The sequence below is a fragment of the Fulmarus glacialis genome, unplaced genomic scaffold (genome assembly GCF_000690835.1).
Source record: "Fulmarus glacialis isolate BGI_N327 unplaced genomic scaffold, ASM69083v1 scaffold7732, whole genome shotgun sequence".
Classification (NCBI taxonomy): domain Eukaryota; kingdom Metazoa; phylum Chordata; class Aves; order Procellariiformes; family Procellariidae; genus Fulmarus; species Fulmarus glacialis.
The window spans coordinates 58,697-71,414 of record NW_009197112.1 but is presented as its reverse complement, the minus strand read 5'-3'; the positions used below and the strand labels follow the sequence as shown (position 1 = coordinate 71,414).

At 41.3% G+C, this 12,718-nt stretch overlaps 1 protein-coding gene across 1 annotated transcript in view; it reads left to right on the top strand.

The window, feature by feature from the left end:
- LOC104072830 (E3 ubiquitin-protein ligase RFWD2) overlaps positions 1–12,718 on the top strand; it is a gene marked incomplete at its 5' end in the record, with an annotated part of 73,749 nt that overhangs the window by 8,067 nt on the left and 52,964 nt on the right. Inside the window, 3 exons of the mRNA XM_009572417.1 lie at positions 435–543; positions 2,291–2,372; positions 9,199–9,315. Of these exons, the coding sequence (XP_009570712.1) occupies positions 435–543; positions 2,291–2,372; positions 9,199–9,315 (308 nt within the window). The remainder of the gene's footprint in view (positions 1–434; positions 544–2,290; positions 2,373–9,198; positions 9,316–12,718) is intronic.

The following is a 12,718-nucleotide window of genomic DNA, read 5'->3' as shown; positions in this document are numbered from 1 at the left end:
AGCTATGTGTTGTACATATATAGCTTCTGATAGGTAAGTAGTCATCTTTATGATAATAGTAATAGCTATTGCAAGAGGCTAAGAAGTCAAACCCTGAGCTCTTTGTGAGAATTTTTGTGGAATTCAAGTAGCAAAACCATCGCAGTATTAGAGATGAATACATTAAAAAAAAACAACAAACCCAAACCCTAGCACTTCACACAGAGAGGCAATGTCACTTAAGCCAATAAAGCTTTTTTCTTAGCTTGTGGAGGAAGGTTTGTTATATTTCTGGTGGGTTTTGTTTTTTCCCCCGAGCGTTTCAGTGGGGTGACTTGATCAAATGCTGCGTGCTTTGCAAAAGGCACTAGTTGCCTGATGTATTGCAAGAGTCATTTTTGTGTTGTAAGGTATGCTTTAATGTAAGACTGACCAGGGCTCTTTTTCTTTTTAAGCTGTATCAGCTGGAGTAGTTACCACAAGAACCTGCTAGCCAGCAGCGACTATGAAGGCACCGTCATCCTTTGGGATGGATTCACAGGACAAAGATCCAAGGTCTACCAGGTAACATGCAATCAGCGAGCAACACTTTCCCACACCGTGGACCACATTGGGGGAGCAGTATTCAGTCTAAGATTCTGCTGCTAGTCCAGCAATAGGCTTTTACATTCCACAGGGTGAAATGGGTGCTCCTCCTGTTTGGTAAATGTGTCTCATTGGCACAGCTTTATTGAGCTGTAGTCCTTCGAGGGAGGTAGCTATATCTTCTTGTCACAGTCACGAGGCAGTTGACGTTTTCTTGCTGCTGCTTTCAGGTAGGGAATCTGCACAGGAAGAAAAGAATTGAAAGTTGTTTGTCTCGTCTTTCTTTAGAAATCTGTTTCTCCATACCTGTTCCACTTCAGTCTTTGTCAAAAGCCTTTTGTAGTCCTGCAGTGATTGCTGCTGCAGGTGCTCATAAAGCAGAAGAGCAAAATGCAGACTGAAGTGGCGAGGCTGGAGAATGGAGCAGTAGGCAGAAGCCTTCCCGGTACAGTCCTGTGCTCAGCAGAGCAGTGTACACATGCGAGTGGGCTGAGCTCAACAGCGAGATGTGGCATTTTGACTTTTCATGCAATTTGAACATTGTGTTTCTATATAATGGCTTGTGATCGGAACAAGGAGGTTAGAAGAGAAGATGGTGTGTTTGAGGAGAGGCTGGAAGTGCTGCAGGCTGTTGTGTAGGTAGCATAGTGCATTGAAACTGGTCAGTGATAATGAATGAACTGCAGACTAGCCTTCAGTTCCACCTTCTTGACAGTTCAACATAAGTTTTAATTCCTCTTTAAGCCTTTGTTTACTTTTTCAATGTGTTTTGGCTGTTTTATAATGCTTGTTTTCACTAATTCTTTGCATATCTCAATTAAAAAGAAATTATACTGGACAAAATAAATCTTGTCTGTTTTCCTCTCAAATATATTTTGCATTTCTTTATGAGGCTGAATAATGAACCTAGAGAGGACCAGCTGGTACTTATGTTAAAACAAACTCATTTTGCTTCCTATCAGATTACTTGAATTTTTTATTTGGGTTTGCATAGAGGCATGCATACTGACATCTGCTTCGCATGTATTAGAAATCCTTTAGTGACTTCATCCTGGCGAGCTTTTCATGTCGTTGTCTTGCAAGGCTTTAAACAAAGAGTTTGACTGAATTTTGGGTTTCATTCAATGCAGTGTTTTGCTTCCATGTGGGATGTGCCAGCAGAGCAAATACAACTCTTCGGTGTTTTGGGGGAGAGTGTGCAGCCATGTAAAAATATTCTTTTGAGTGGAAAACCACAGGATTAGACACCAGAAGTTTTGTTTAATAACTCAATAGGAAGGTGAAAATTTCCTGGATTTTCAGAGAGGAGGTGTTTGAAATGGCTTTGAACGGGCATCTGATCAGTGTTGGGAGATAACAGCTGTGGCCTACTAGAATAAGAAGCAGCACATGGTGGAACCACGGCCAGTCAAATTGTGCTGCAAACACAGGTCTTTATTGTATATTTCCTGAAATCATTATTTTTTCTTTCAAGTAAAAAAAAAAAGAGGTTTAGTTTTTAAAATTGCTGTTCTGCTGTCTTCTGCTTTCGTGGCATGTCTAGCATACTACAAGCATTGGTCTGATTGGGAGAAAAGATATTTTTTTGAGGAACTGCTAACACAGTCAGTGTCTCTGTCCAGGACTCTCCTGACAATTTATACCAAACAGCGTGTGTGTTTTCTTTTACTATTTTATCAGATTACAGCTCACTACCTTGCAATATTTTTCTTGTTTCTCTAAACAGGAGCATGAGAAAAGGTGCTGGAGTGTTGACTTTAACTTGATGGACCCAAAGCTATTGGCTTCAGGCTCTGATGATGCCAAAGGTATTATTCTTTTTCAGTCTCTGTGCAGAAGGCTTGCACTCTGTGTATTCCCCTTGAGGAACACAAATGTGATATTTCAAGTAGCTGATTCCTCAGCTGCCTTCAATATTGTAGTTGATGTGATAATGTGTCAAGATATTACTGAACTGTTGAGATCTTAGAGAAGGACAGGCTTTGTTTGGATTAAGATTTCTTGGTGCGATGTTCACGGGTTTTGGGTAATGTGCTCTCCAGCTAGCATTTTCCAGGACACTAAACAAAGCAAAATGTGTTTTAACATTAGTTAAGCTTGTTGAGTTAAAGCCTTGGGGCCTTTCAAAAGAACAGCATGTATTGATATGTCAAAAATGAGGTTGTCAGTGAAAAAGCAGAAGTTTAAAAATGCCTGCTGCTGTTTTAGCCGTAGTTTTGTATGTTAAAGACTGTGCACAATGAGAAGCTTCCTGCTTTCAGGATGTGCGGTGTGTTTGTCGGAGCTTAACAGAGTCGGATGGTGGACTGGGAGCGCTGGGAGCAGCTCTCAGCTTTCCACACTCTGGGGTCCTTTTGACAAAAGGCTTTTGGAGAGAACCCTTAAGACAAGCCCTTTCCTACCATACTGGTAGAAAAATGTTCCTCTTCAAAGAAGAAATAGGAAACTTCTAAAGAAAAGGATAGCACTGAGCAATATGTAGTATTCTGCATCCGTAATGAACAAGATTTTATCTGTAATATGTTTACAATATCAAATTAGAGTTATTAAGCAGCAAGAGCTTTAGAGTTCCTTTCATAGTCGGTGGGGATCAACTCTCCCAGATGGGCTGATACAGCTTTGGACAGAGCTCTTCATGATTTGCTTTGAAATGATAAATTAATATTTCATAAACATTAAACCTTGCAAGCTGCTCCCCCCTCTAAAATGCGTTTAAATTCTGTTTCAAAAGGAGGCTGTATTAGTGTTCCTCAATTGCATTTGGCAGTCTTAATGTAGCTGGTAATTCCATTTACAAAATGCAGCTTTAATGATTATTTTATATTTAAGGTGGCTTTTAAATGTTTTTTATATACTTGCCTCCCGTTTTTGGTGGGAGTCAAGAGTGTTTACTGTGTGTTTAAATGCAGCAGGAGTGAACATTCACCTTGTAAATTATCAACCTCTTTGTCACATTGCTCCCCACTCATCCTATGCATTTGAAAAAGCTTATCTGCCAGGTAGACATGCATTTGTTAGCATGTTAACAAGGTGTCCAGTTTTGCAAAACCAGCTGCGAGCAGAGCTCCTGTCTTTAGTTTAACAGTTCACTTCAGTAATAGTTTCTAAAAGCGTAGTGTTTACTTAGAAATTATTGTAATAAAGTCATCAAATCTACATAACTTGCATTTCAATTCACAAAGGTCTTTTGAAGGCGTATTGGGGTTTTGGTGAATAAAACTGGGCTGGAACGTTTTATCCTTTGCTTCTACCATGGTTTGCCTGTGATTTGCATATGTAACAAGCCTGTTAGAGACAAATGGAGTCCTGTGTGGAAGTGTTTGAAATAAGCACAGATTTTAGAAGTCTTTAAGGTACAGAGCAATAGTAGCAAATGTCCAAATTAATGTTATAGTGTCCACCTTCCACTTCAGTGACCACATTGAAAGGGTTAAATGTGAGGAAAAGGTAACACCTATGATGAGTTGTCCTAACCCAAACCTGCCTAACTTAAATTTTTGTCTTTCTGCTTATCATGTTCAGGAGTGTGTGTTTGAGTTCTGGCCAGCTTTGGGTACATATAATACATGTTTAGCCAGGTCCAGCATCTGGTTGGAAATCCAAGTTCTGTGTACCCTTCCTGTCCTCTTTTACTTCTCTGCTTGTGTGAGGCCACACTGGGCTTTCTAACGAGAAGTCTCAATGCTGATAAATGCTGGTGTGACCAGAGCGATTGGAGCTAATCTCGCCATGCTTCCCCGGAAAGCGTGGGTATAACATTTTCCTGTCAAGTGATCAGGACAAGCCAGCAAAACAGTGACAGCTTTGCCAGTTCTTCCCGCTTGCCTGTGTATCTGCTTGTCTCTTCTAGGTCTTTTCAAGTTGGAAGCTAATTTTTAAAGCACTTGGTATGCTTGGTAGGCCTGTATTGGGGAAGGAGCTTTTAGATGAAAAATCGTATCATCAGTGCTGCACAGCTGTCCTAGGGCTCAGGCCCAGCAAAGGGGATGCTAATGAATGGAGTGCTATTAGGGATAAAATGATTCTGATACAGTTAGAAACAGCATCCTTGGGTCTCGGGTCCTGCATTGTCCTCTTCGTTAGATGAAGATAATCCCGGATGCTTATTTGTGGAAGATCTTTCTACTTTAATAGCAGATAATGAGACCATAAAAGCATTATTGTATTTGAAGCAACTACTGTGTGAAGCAACTACTTTTGTCTACAGTTGTGATGCCCTTCCCTTTTAAAGGGGCAAAGGTAATTGTGTATGTCTATAGGGACCTGACAGTGTACACCAACTAGAGAGCAGCGAGCAAAATTCAAGTGTTTACTTGTGCTACAAGCAGCTTGGGGAAACGGCACAGTCTTGATTTCAGTTCTCTTATGCACATAATAATGGCAGGAGCTACAATTCTCATGTAAGTAGGAAAAGGTGAATTTCTGCTGTTGAAGGAGAAAAGATTATTTAATTTTGTGAAGGCAAAATGATGCCATCGAAGTGTCAGGATAGGGCTGGAGCTAGTTCACTTAGCTAATGACTTACAGCTGCTTCTCATGCCAACATCCCTGTCTGTTCTGGAGTGGGAATGTAGTTTAATGGCCATGGTAAAGTTAGCAGATGAGGTAGAGCAAAATATTTTGTGTTGTCATGTGGGTAGAATTTAAGTCTCCACTGGGGCAGAGACCTGATTTGGAGTGATCAAGCATTTGTTCTCTGCTTTGGCGTTGTTTTTGAAGCTCACTGAAGCTCAAGGAGATACAAGCTGTACTGGCAAATTCAACTGAAGAAAGAGTCCTGGGTTTATGTCCTTTCTGTAAGCTGTAGTCCCTTCACTATTCCCTGCTCAAAATGGAGAGGTGGAGCAGAACAGGAGCACCTGATTGCTCTGAGCCATAGCAAGAAGTTACTTTTCGTTGTCTCATGGCAAGGAGGAATGTAAGCATCTGTTTCATTACACCAAAGGAAAGTAATTTCCGTGCTGCCTTGGTAAGTGAGACCATTGGTACCAGTCCTACGGTTATGTTTTTTTTATAGTGCCCCTGAATTCAGAGGGGCAACACAGATTTGCAGAGTTGGCTTCATAAAAAAGAAGCATGGCCTTATAGAGAGGGAACTAGCCTGAGAACTGCAGATCAGTCTACTCCTCAGCTTTGTTAGGACTTCCAAAGGATTGTTTGGGGTTTCATTTTCCATGATACTTCACTCCTTCAGCTTCTGCTGACTTTCACTGGAGGTATAGGTGTTTATTGCTCTTAAAATATCAGTTTGAACTTTCAGTTTGCTCGTTTTCCTGGCTAAAAGAAGTTCGATAATTTCCTGGAGATTTATAGGGTTGTTGGATTCAATTGGGAATACCTTGAAAGGTCAAGAAGACGTTGGTAGTTAAAATACCAACCAAAATATCTGTCTGGCTGTGTCTTATGCAAGGAGGAATATGCTGCGTTCATTGCCTGCTAACAGTCATTGGTTTACATCCTCCTCCTGACCTGCACAAGGCAGTGGGTCAAAAATTTTGCCTAGCGGGACAATTCAGCAGCTTCCTTCTTTCCTAGGGATTCCTCAAATCTGTGCAAACGAGTTTTCTGGTAGCAGTATCCTATTCCTGGTTTACAGTTTTTCGGAGTAACAGTAGCCTCTCCATCACACGACCAGTTAAGAGTTTCAAGAATGACAGGCTGGACGAAATATCCTTACTATCAGTGTACCAACTGTGTACATTGACACCTTCAGCTATTGCAGTACAGGCTTCTGCCTCTTTTAGTCAGTGTTTAGACGCAGAACTGATGTATAGAAAATTAATTTATAAACTTACACATTTGGTGTAAAGCTCTAACCAAATAAAAAATATCTTGAACAGACCTAAACGTTTTAAACCGAAAAAGCTTCTTCTGGAGGCATCTTCTTACTTGTTTGAGGGATAGACATTTGGCCACATAGAGATGTCTCTCTCAGCAGCTGCAAAATTAGGAAACATATGCTTTAAGAACATGTATTTTAGAAGTAGTCAGTCTCAGATGGTTGCTTATCTCATCAACACAATTCTAGGTGTTATCAAGACATCTGTATGTTGTATAATTACTGCCTCGACCTCAGAAAAATTGCTGAAAGCTACAGCAAATAAACTCTACCCTTATGAATTACGCTTTATTAACCTGTCAGTTCTTTTTAAAAAATAATGGGCAGTTCCAGGTAAAACTTGGCATGTTTCATTACGTGTTTTTATATGTCGCATATATCGGTTTTTATGGCACTGACTAAGATATAATTGGAGCCCAGCGTATCCCACAGCAGTTAGATCACAGAAATTGCAGACTCTAATCTGCGTCTGTCAGTTGTAACGAATATTATGATGGCTTTGAACACGCAGGTTGACTCTTCACCAGATTAAATGGCTCTGCTTATGACCTGAAAACTTGAATGAAAAAAGGAGCAAAGTTGAAACTGAGCCCTCAATTAGCTTTTGCTACAAAACTGAGACCAGATGGCCATTCATTTATTAGAGATGGTGTCAAGGAGAGACTTGGCCACTTTGGACACAACTTTAAATATTGATACCCGGTTGGAAGGCTTCAAGACAAGGCTGTATGGTTTTAGTACTAGGTTTGGGCAGAACATTGCTCTGAACTGTGAGATCATGTAACCTCCCCGCACGCCTCAAGTTGAAGCAATGTTGTCTGCCAACAGTGTCCTCTTGTAATCATGGTATTACTTGCTTCCTATACCATCTCATCCATAAACTTGATGTCCTCTACTGCCACTGCAGCTTAGACTATACATGTCCTGGTGTCTGTCCATTAAAGCAAAATGCTAATGTTTTATTGTCTTGCAAAATTGTCTTTCCCGGTTCTGTTCCCCTCCCTGCCCCCAAGCACAAAACACGATGGAGGAGGTATATCATCCAGTCTCACTTGGGAGAAGAGAGCATCTTAAGCCATGCTTGCAAAGCTCCTGGTTTCATTTAGAAATGTAGCTAGATGTTTAGGATGAATATTATAGCTCTGGTAAATGAGAATGGATTTTATTTCTGAAAACCAACAACAGGGTGGGTGCTGTTTTCATTGAATTTTACATAATGCTTGTATGCAAATACAGTATGCATCAGTGTTTGTTTTTGGTGTATGTGTGTGCTGCTTTATAATGGTTCCAGGCAGCTGTCAGGTACCCACACAGTGCTGTATTTGAAATGATTCCGTAGTGAGCTCTGAGCAGTCATGTATTTCCTTCATCCTTGATCATCCTTGAAGCAGTTCTCCTAAGTATGGTCAGAAATAGCTCAATCTTGTAGCTTTTTTTTCTTGCCATACTATTAAAAAGTAGGTGCGCTGGAACGCACCTCCCAGTGTTCCTCCTTTTCCTTGACCATCTAAAACATCCTTGAGTAATCCACGTGGAAGCCTTGCTGCTTCTTCGAAGTGCCTGGGAAAGACTGACCAGGAGGTGATACAGAGGGGTCCTCAGAGGGTGGGGGGACACACCGTAAGACCGCTTACCTCATTTATTGACCACAGTGGGTAACAAGATTCCTGTCCTTTGCCGTTTTTGCTCACTTCACCTCCAAAATGAGCTTTCTGTAAAAAGACAGCAGAGGACCCATTGGTCACAGATCTGAAGAAGCCCAGGCAGCTCGTGGCAGCTGTTTTAGGGGATTAAGCCTTCATGCAGCTCCTGCGTGTTCAAACACCGGCTTCAGCTTGCTCTGCTTCCTGCCTCAGCATGCTGATCGTGAAACTCAAGTACAGCACAACCCACTCATCAAGAAAAGGGGGAAGGGAGAACATTTAAGTCTGCCTTGTAGGCATCAATGGGGCTTGATGCCAGTGTGCTGCCCCGTGACCTGGACCGAGGGCAAAGTGTTTCATCTGTAGCTTTTAATAGTAAGGTTGGCTACATGGGGAGCGCCTGGCACTCTTCATCTTTCAGGTTAAATGGTACTTGAAGTGTTTGTAGAAGGTGGGGAAGGCTGTGTTTTGAAAAGCTGCTGGTGTTTTCTGTTGGTTGACCTGTGAAGCACTGAAGTGAGTACTTGGGGGAAGAGCTCGTTCTGTACCACGAAGCTTAATGTTCACACGGTAGTCTCGTAGAACAGTAGAGTTCCTTGTACCAAGGAAATATATCATCACAGGAAGCCAGCACACTGATTTCTTTCCTGTCTGTGCCAGTTTCTCGAGAATAAAACAAGTTGTTCTCACTCACTGTGCTCAAGCATACAATTAGGTATATTTATTCTGTGCAAAGCAATTCTGCCGTGGAGCATGGGGTTCTTGCGTCCCAGCTAAGGGATGAGGAATAAAAAGGATGCAAGCCTTCCTGCTCTTGGTTATACGAATCTGTGGTCCCGTAGCCTTAAACGCTGAGATTCTAACATGGGGTTAGTCACCTGCTCTGGTGTTCTCAGCCATGCGGGATGTGGACTTTCAGCATCTCCTGTGTATATGGAGGTGGGCAGAATATTTACAGTGCGCATTTGAGAATGTTCTCAAGCTTACCAGCCATCAACAGCAACTGACCCTTTATAATCACTACCATCTTGGCAACTGAGGCTTTTCAGAATCTTATTTATGAAATAACTAGATTTTATGCCTTTCAGAGGAGGTTGATTTTTTTTTTTTTTGCTGTTTTTTTTACTCATTTCTCTTTTTCTGTTCCTCTAGTGAAGCTGTGGTCTACCAACTTGGACAACTCAGTAGCAAGCATCGAGGCCAAGGCTAATGTGTGTTGTGTCAAATTCAGCCCTTCTTCTAGGTATCACCTAGCTTTTGGCTGCGCAGGTAGGTAAAAGGGGTTTGGGGCAAAGACATACTGTTTCTTCCTTCCTTTGTTTCTTATTCCCCCCCGAGATGTGAGGTGGGCTGCTGTGCCTAGGACTGAGGTGTCTTTGCAGTTAAAATGCCTCTGAGTAAGACTTTTCAAGTGTGCAGTCACCCAGAAGACATCATGATATTCGACTGTCAACTTCATCCTGCAGGCTGACTTTTTAATTTGGGTGCCTCTATTGGAGATAAAAGCAAGTCGCCTGGTGTTTATTGAGATCACTAAGGCAACCAGGCAAAGCTCAGCTTTGAGAGTCTCATAGCAAAGTTAATGTGTTAACATGGTGATAGTTGTTCTTTCTGATTTATAGCATTGCTCTACAAATACTACAAAGTCATACTGGGAATTTTAACTGGTTTTACCTGAGGTGTGCTGTAAAACAGTGGCTGTGCACGTTTGCCATAGCTGCAACTGCAGTCCTCGTGGGTGGGCTCGTGTTTTCCTAGGTTGGGCAAAGCATCGCTGTTAATGTTTTTTGAAGTTGTCAGTGGGGAAGGCACGATGAGCCTTTTATTCACTTAGATTAAATAGTTCTTGGTAATAATACAAAGACTTGAGAGCAGAGCGGGTATCGCTTTGGGAGGAAACTGTATCATGCTATGCATGCAGCAACTGAAACTTGGAGGTACCTATAAATGTTTAACCAACTCTGCATTTTCTTTCTCCTCGGGGAGTTTTAGTGCACTTGTAACTAGATGTTCTGATGACGTTTGCTATCTCTGGACTTGAGGAGATACGCTGATCATTCTTGCAGCCACTGGCCTGCCATTTCATTTGGGTGTTCCCATTTCCAGGCTGGTTCTACTTAGATTGTGACTCTTAGGAGGAAAAAATAAATTTGCATTTTGATACACTGCAAAAAATGAATTCAAGTTGGAGGGTAAAATATTGACTTGTTTGACAGGCATCTCGCTGAAGTTTAGTGAATTACATGCAAGAATAGAATTGAATTACAATACCTACTAGCAGCATTTGAATGAAAGGGACTATCTGTGAAAGGCTCTAGGGAGAGATGAGAGCACCAGCTCCAAATGGATCAGCTGCTGATTAAAATAGATATGTAAAAACACCACAAAACAGAATTCTTCCTGATAAATCAGTAACTGGGATTCCTTTCCACCTGAAAGGCAGAGGGGGGATAAGGCACAAATAAATCTATGAAGGCTTTCGGAGCTGTAGGGCGTGTGGGATGGAAGCAGATAGGAGTGTCTCTATCCCCACACCCATGTCTAACAAACCACGATGGGCTAATCTTCAACAAGTGTGTTTGGGAAAGAAGCATTAGCGAGCACTAGGAGTTATATGGAGATTTTAAATGACTACATGTGCATTTTTATGATTTAGAGAATGCTGAGGGCTAAAATGGTATTTGTACTGGGGAAGAAGGCGTAGGAGGGAGACAAGATAAAATTTTAAAAGTGTTTACATCTGCTTGATGCTTGGTAATTGAGTCTCTAAATAAAAATTAAAATGGGTATTTAACTATGATTGCTGAAACAATTACATGGAGTAATTGAACGGATGGGAATGACTTCCCACAAAGGAGTTCTAATTGATCTTTCAGCCATAAATACATGTGAAAAAATGGCGTATGAAATTAAAAGAAGTACTGGGGTCTTGAAAGATGCTATTTCTGAACTCCTTAAAAAAAAAAATCAGAGCAAAGAAATGAGTTAGTATCTGCTTTAGTACTCCATGTAGACAAACAGTCCTGTTTCATGAGTTATGATGAAGACAAAGGTTTTTTCTCCTCTCTCAGTTTCAGCTGGTTTTGTTTACTAATTTCATTTAGTCTATGGAAAAAGCAATCTAACTTGTAAATAGTGTGATTTGTCACGTGGGCTATAAAATTCATAAAGGAAGAGTCAAAGCTGGTTTCCTTGAGTAGTATTAAAAAAAAAAAAGTGGATTGGGCACACTGACTTGGCCATTCCTGTTTGCCCCCCAGTAGGAATAAAGATGAGCAATGCAAAACACTAAACACTAATTCAGTGACCAATGTAGGGGGCAATTTTAGAAAGCTGTCCTGGCTCTGCCTTTGCTTTTTTGCATTCTCAGAGGATTTTCAGTTTGGAAAATTGTTTCAATTACTTATTCAGTGATTTAGTCAATGGTAAAAGAGCCAAGACTTCTAGCATTGCATGCCCAACGCAGTTTTGTACAGTATTTAGGCAGAAGTGTATGCTCCTCTACATACTCTTGTTGATTTGATCAAACTTAATGCTATATATGTGTAGGTATGTTTATAGTTTAAGACTTGATGAGATAAGCAATTGATGAAATGATTGTGGGAGGGGAAGTATTGGTACTTAATATTTGAGATGTAAAAGGAGGAAGTAAATTGATTTAATACACCATTATTAAATTACTAAACATACGTGTTTCAGTTCCCCCCCCTTCTCTGTGTGCAGAATAGCTTGCAAGCTAGCATGCCTTGCTTTAGCAGCACAATTTTGACTGCAAGTCTAAATTTCTTCAGTGTTAATATTTTGAAATTATGAATTTTTTTCAATTTTCATTTCTTGTTTTTGTTTTCTCTTGAGGGTCCTGAAACCCCTTTTCATAAGGTCTTGTTCTTTCACACCTTGGTTAATGAAACATTTTCCTCTGCCCTTGACAAATGCATCTTGCCAACTTGCCTCCATCTATTAGAAATGCCTCTTTGAAGTGGATTTTCCTGATCAGATGCTTCAGCTAGATCAGCTTCTCTTTGAATCTCTGTGCTGGTTCCCTCTTTGCATTCTCCACAGAAATAGGATGGCTATCTTAAGGTCCTTTCTACCCGTCTCCAGTTTACATATCCCTTCTCATTTGTTAGTAAAATCTTGACTGTTGACTCACCTCTGCCAGTGATGCTATATTGTGCATGGGTAAAATATTCAGAGAGGTACCTTTGTGCTTCCTCTCACTCTCTCCAATTCTGGAAGAACTCCCTTTTGCAGAAAAAAAGGAAGGAAGATACTTAAAAGTCCCATAGAGGTCTGCCAACAAGTGGCATGAATTACGTGAGCTGATGCAGCAGCCCGTTGAGGTGTTCTCGTTGCCCTTTTGTTCCCTGTGTGCCTCTATCTGCTAATGGCCTCCGGTCCTCAAACCAGGGGCTCCCTGGGGTGGGGGTCGCTTCTGCGTGTCCAGTGCTGAGGGTGATGGCAGCTTGACCCTCAGCTGGGTCCCTCAGCTGTACTGCAGCGTAGGTAGCCACAGTCCAGTAGCCACAGCTTCAGGTCTCGGTAAGTAATCCTGAACCAGAGATCTTGGTTTTAAAAAAACATTTCCACCTGCACCCAGTTTGTATGCTGGAGTGAGCCGAAAGACTGCGGTGACGGATTTTGAAGCAAGGCCAGGCTGCAAACCCTGTGG